This window comes from Malurus melanocephalus, unplaced genomic scaffold, assembly GCF_030028575.1.
Source record: "Malurus melanocephalus ecotype Western Australia unplaced genomic scaffold, MMel_1.1 scaffold_318, whole genome shotgun sequence".
Lineage (NCBI taxonomy): Eukaryota > Metazoa > Chordata > Aves > Passeriformes > Maluridae > Malurus > Malurus melanocephalus.
The window spans coordinates 40,556-46,555 of record NW_026623550.1 but is presented as its reverse complement, the minus strand read 5'-3'; the positions used below and the strand labels follow the sequence as shown (position 1 = coordinate 46,555).

The 6,000-nt window shown below is 51.9% G+C and overlaps 1 protein-coding gene across 3 annotated transcripts in view; it reads left to right on the top strand.

Annotated features, from left to right (window-relative positions):
* The window catches only part of CELF5 (CUGBP Elav-like family member 5), a 36,420-nt gene that overhangs the window by 20,968 nt on the left and 9,452 nt on the right, over positions 1–6,000 (top strand). For 2 of the 3 annotated variants that reach the window (XM_057377599.1, XM_057377598.1), the window contains exons 4-6: positions 3,297–3,425; positions 3,999–4,078; positions 5,027–5,173. In XM_057377599.1, coding sequence (XP_057233582.1) covers positions 3,297–3,425; positions 3,999–4,078; positions 5,027–5,173 — 356 coding nt within the window. The remainder of the gene's footprint in view (positions 1–3,296; positions 3,426–3,998; positions 4,079–5,026; positions 5,174–6,000) is intronic. The other variant, XM_057377601.1, reaches the window with a different exon arrangement.

Below are 6,000 nucleotides of genomic sequence, written 5' to 3'. Positions count from 1 at the left end.
CTGGAGGGGGATGAGTCAGCTTGGATGTTGTGGGAGAACAGCCCTGTTTGGAAGCTGACGGAATCGAGAGGATCCCGGATCATGGGTTGAGTTCCAAAATACAGACAGGGAGAAGTCAGCAGCAGAAGAGCCCTTYCAGAGGTCCCCAGCTGCTACAAAGAGGCATCCAAGGGGAACAGGCTGGATCCTTTTCCTACTTGTGATCTTCAGAACTGGGCTGTATGAAGCAGGATTCACTGTGAAAAAAATCTTAYGTTGTCAGTGATTTCATTCCCTCTTACTATTGCTGTTCTGGGCATTCAGAAAACATTCCAAACCCATAGGTGTGTGTATTTATATTTACCTTTATAACTTTACCTTTATAGCTCCCTAAGGTATCATAGTTTTAAGCTGTGCTGCATAGCCAGGAAGCCTGGCTTTTTTTTCTTCTTTTTTCTCCCAAATTCCAAGAAGGAAAGGTGAGATTCCCACATGAAGGCAGGACTTCAAAAAGGTCCTGTTAGGGAACCCTGTCAGACAACAGAAGATCTGCAGTAAAACTGCAAGGATGGAGCATTCACTGTTTCAATGGACTTTTCCCAAAGTGCAAGGGAAGGAAAAATGCTTTTGATTCAACAGAAATGATGTGAGAAAGAAACCACAGGAATTACCCAGGAAGTTTGAGGGCTCTCTACAGGAGAAAATAATGAGTAACTCGTAATTGGATGTTGATTTGATTGCAAGTTGTAGCATAACTGACCTTTCCAGATATCTCAACACCCCCTTGCCACCCTGCCCGAGCCAGCCAAGAGAAAACAAAGATCATCAGATGCATTTCTGGCTGTCAAATCTTAGCCCACAGTTATTTGTTCGCTAAAAACCAGGATTATTTCACAGCACCTAAAGCCAGTCAAGTATTTCCCAGGGTATTTCTCCCGTTTGTTGATGATTTTTTTTGAGGAGCTCCCCGTGTTTGCCACCCAAAGGCTGCCCCTGTGTGAAACAAGGCCTGGCTGCAGCTKCAGTGGAGATTCAGGGTAGAGGAAGGGGGAGCACTGGAGAGCTCCAATGTCSCCTGCCATGGCCAAACTGGGCTCATATCTGGCACCAGGTGATGTCAGTCAGAGCACAARAACCACTACTGCTCCTTTTGTTTCCATGCTCCTCTTCAACTCCCAAAAAATCTGTTCCTGTCCAGTCCCATTCTTTCACACCCCACCCTGCTCCAGTCAGATTTTTCACCTTTTCAGCCTGGTTTTTGGTTGGTTTGACCACCAGCACTTGTGAGCTGGCCCTTGTTGGGGCAGGTGCTGCCTCCCTGCTCAGAAAGCTGTACAGCACCTAGTTCATAGCTCCTGCCTTGGCTGGGGATTGTTTGGCATCACCAATTTGAATGGACTCGATCAGCTGAAGTAATGTCTCCAAATGCAGCCATGGCCACACAGGTGCAGGGAGAAATGTAGAAAGAATCACARGGAAAACAGAAGGGGATAAAATTCCTGTGGGTTTAGTTACCCAGGGAATCGTGAAAATGGAGAAGCTGGGAAATTTGGCTTTTAAAAAATACACAAGGCCGTGTATTTAAGCCACTTCTAGTTAGATAAATCAGGAATATCTGTTTGGAATGGGTTAAGAGATGGGGCTGTAGCACTTCTAACACTTCATGTGTGGGGTGCACAGAAGTGGCACATGTCAGCCTGGGGCTACAGGAGAGCTGTGCCTGGCTGAGCCTGTGCTGGGGCTCTGGGGCACGCTGAGGTGACTCCCTGTGGTGTCTGTCTGCWCATTCCTCTTGCTCACCAAGGAGTTTTGTTCTGGAAGGCATCCCCGGGGGCTGGGGATGTACAAGAGTGTCCCTGGGCACGTGTGAGCCTTTGTGCTTTGTCCCTTCGTGCTGCATCTGCTTTTCAGTGCAGGACCCCTGGCATGGGTGTGCTGCTGGGTGTGTTTGTACCTGGCTGAGCAGCAGGAAAGGTGCCTTCCTTCCTTATCTGGGTGGGGAACCATCCCCTGATCCCCTGAGCCAAGGACAGGGCTGGGGCGAGCCTCGGTGACAGCGTGAATGTGCCATGTGCCATCCTCGCCGTGCACAGCACCCCCCCGGAGCTGCTGTGCTGCTGTAGCTCCAAGACCTGTTGTTTTTCAGGTCACTGCACTCTCAAGCAGAGAGCAGCTCCCTTGCTATTGYCCCTGACGTGCGTCACATTGCATTGGTTCGTTCAGAGCCAGCCCCTCGGATCCTGTCGCTAACAATAAGGAATCCTCTGTGCTGCTGCTCCCGAGCCACTCCCGACACGTTCCCTCCTGTGGGTCACATCTCCCCACGCAGATCTGGGGCACTGGGGGAGGGTTATCCCTGCAACTGGCACAACTGTTTCCTCACAAAAACACACATTGGGCTGGCGTTTAGTGGGATTTCAGTGCTGTTCACATCARTCTGGGGAGGATGGTGCCCCAAAAGCTGCTGTGACACATCAGCCATGGGATGGGTCCTTGTGGGTGCTGCTGGGGAGAGAAAGTGAGACAACATTCTGMACCTTTCTTGCCTCCACACTCACCCATCCCAACAAAACCATAATCCTCACTTCTCTCTTCTGAGGAGCCCACAAAGACTCTTGAGCTCCAAGTCCTGGATGTGTTGGCCACTCTTCCAGCTCCCTGACAGTGTGATACGGGCACAAAATGCCTCTGGAGAGGGGAGAGCAGGGACCACAGAGCTGATGGTTGGCCTTCACCCAGCTGTCTGGTTTGGGTGCTCCTAYAGTGAGGCAGATTGGGAGCAGGGATGCCAGGGTTTATGCCAGGCCTTAGGAGCTGGTTAGACTGGAAATCAAGCTGCTTGGTTACATGGCACCTGAGGAAATGGTGATCTTGGAGAGAAGGAAAGGGAAATGTAAGTCAAAGATCCTGGAATTTATTTCCTTGCCTGGGTTGGTCTGCTGTGTTTCCTAAGGTACCTGTTGGACTTCACATTCTGATCAATAGAAGTGAAATTGCCCAGACAGTTTTTCTTATTATCATTTCTGTTGGATTATTCAAAGGAAAAGGCTAATGAATGAAAGGCAATTATTAATCTTTTGTTTTCTGTTGGGGAGGGCAGGACAAGGGAAGCCACAGAAACCTTTGAAGGTTTGGAGGAGGTGAGGAGCTTGGGTGGACCCTTTCTTCTCCCTCCTGGAAGCATTTCGGCCAACAGCAAATCATTTCCATGCCAGGCATGTTTATAACACCAGGCTGTTTTGTGCTTAAGTGTTCCTCTCCTCCTGCTCTGGACTGCAAGCCTCATAGAAGGTTGATGTTTCTGTGTTTGCCCCTAGGGGACAGGAAGCTCTTTGTGGGCATGTTAAATAAGCAGCAGTCTGAGGATGACGTGCTCCGGCTCTTTGAACCATTTGGGGTCATTGATGAATGCACGGTGCTCCGTGGACCTGATGGGAACAGCAAAGGTGTGAACCCTCTGTGTGTCCTGCCCTTTGTCCCCRCTCTTTGGGTAGTGCTCACCAGCCTCACCTTCCAAATGGGGCTCTTATTCTCCTCCCTGTATTTATGGGAACCCATAAACCAGCCAGCAACAGGGAGCAGGKCAGGAAGAGTCATCTGCTGCCAGGAAGGACTGGGGAAGGTGGGCAGAGACYGAGGGAAGAGGAGGGGAAGCAGAGCACCATGAATAACTGAGCTCTCAGGGTCACTCAGCAGCCTGTTGGGTCAATCTGCAGATTGCTGAAGTGTTTGTACCCACAATGAGGAGTCCACAGAGAATTTGGGCAAGAGGTGATCAAGGGGACAAGGGTGGAGCTGGTGACATCATCTGTAGATTACATCATTGAAGTAATAATTGGAGACCCTTCCTCTTTTTTCCAGGGTAGAGGACTTGGGCTGAGTCATCCTTTTTGTTCCCTGCTTCCTTGGGGTGGCTTTGCTTTGCCTTACCTGAGATACAGACACTGTCTCTTGCGTGATGGCACTTTCACAGCAGTCCTGTCACTGCAATCTCCTGTGCTCTTTCTGTCCCTTTCCAGGCTGTGCTTTTGTAAAGTTCTCATCTCACACAGAGGCTCAGGCAGCAATCCACGCACTCCATGGCAGCCAGACAATGCCCGTGAGTATAAGGCCAGGGGACCTACCCTCTTCCTAATCCTTGTCCCATTTCCCTGTTGCAGGGACCTCCCCACGCTGTCCAAAAAGCCACGCCAGGCTCACCTGCAGTGTCCAGCTGGTGTGGTTGGGAGGTGTGAGTGTGTGTGCACATCTGTGCTCCTCTCTTAGTGACCATCCTGTCCCCTGGGCTGCTGCTCGTGCCTGTGTTCATCCAGACTGGCAGTGACAGCACTCACAGCTAGARAAACAAAATAAAAGAGAGCCAAAAATCAGGCTGTGATTTTGTCTTGGAAGCAGCGACCTGGAGTAGTTCAAAACCGAGCAGGGTGAAAGCTGACAGTTCAGCCACATGGGTGATCAGTGCTTCAGTGTCTGAGCACACTCCTCTAATTGAGGCAGTCGAGGAGGCCTCTGGGGCAGGTGGGTGTGGGTGGGATTGTTGTGTGCCTTTTGTGGGGCTGTGTAGCCATTGCTGTGCCCTCCTGAGCCACTGGAGCTGCAGCTGGGGCCTCATCTTGTGCCATCTCCAGCCTGAAACTGGGGCACCTCATGGGCAGGACAGTGTCCCGCTGCAGCAGGGATTTCTCCAGCTGCCAGGAGCTGCTCTGCCTGTGCAGCCAAGCCCGTGGTGGTGGAAAGATGGTGCTTGTGGCCATCAGTCCCCTGGGTTTTCTGGCTGCAGCATCACCCGGTGAGTGCAGCCAGGGATGTGTGCACTTAGGCAGGAGTGAGAGGGGAAGGGTTGGATGGACAGACAGATGGGRAAGGGCACAGCCCAGGTTCCAGGCAGCTCCCCAGCACTTCCACACCAATATTTGCTCTTCTGCTCCTCTTCCCACTCCTCTCTGCCGCCTGTCCTGCCCCTGCTCCCTCGCCTGACCGCTGACTCTCTGGCTGTCCCACGCCTCTTCTCTCCTGCCTCCTGTCTGTCTCCTCTCTCTGTGCCTAGGGTGCCTCCTCCAGTCTAGTGGTGAAGTTTGCTGACACAGATAAGGAGAGGACCCTCCGCCGTATGCAGCAAATGGTGGGGCAGCTGGGCATTTTCACTCCATCTCTCTCSCTGCCGTTCAGCCCATACAGCGCCTATGCGCAGGCTGTGAGTATCCCGCGGGGGTGGCGTGGGGAAAGGCAGCTCCTGGGACACCTCAAACTGATCTCCTGGCAGCTGTGCCAGAGATTCCAGCACCTGGGAGTGCTCCTGGCTTGTTTCTCTGCTCAGCTGCTTTGTCTTGCACAGTTTTTGTGCRTTTTTCTCCTGGAATGGGGGGGTAGGGGAGAGATGGGGCCTCCTCAAAGTGAGCCTGGGGTTTCTCTGATGTGGAGGTGTTGGGAGCAGGTCAGTCATGACCCAGTGTCTTTGTGTCTTGTTTTGAGGACAGCTCAGAGCCATGGTTCCTGGGTGATGTGTGCAAACATCAGATAGATGATGATGTTTGATACAAACTTGTGAACGCCTCCTCTGGGTCTCTGGCACAAATGTAYGTCTCTCTGATTTTGGAGCACCAGGAGAGAGAGCTCTGGGACCCAGCTTTACGGGTTTATTGCTCCGCTGAAATCCCCAGGAGGGCCCCATTTCCCCCAGGGTTTCTCTCTTGGCCAGTGGGACTGTGGGGTTTGTRAGGTGCTGGAGAGGGAGCAGGGGTAGCAGAGAGCCAGAGGTGTCTCAGCAGCCTGGCTGTGCTTTGGGTTTTAGTGAGAGGGCCCCCTTGCCTTGCAGCCATGGTGGCAATTGCCATTGGTGTTCGAGGCAGGTCCCAAACTCCACAAATCCCAGGTCAGCTATGGTGGAGCATCGTTTGAGCCTCCTTGGTAGTGTTCATTTTCAGATCTGCTGCTAAGTGTAAAGCCCATAGAAGGAGGCTCAGAAATTGCTCAAGGCATGGGGGATTCTTGTATCGACAAAGAGCTCGAAAGTAGACATTG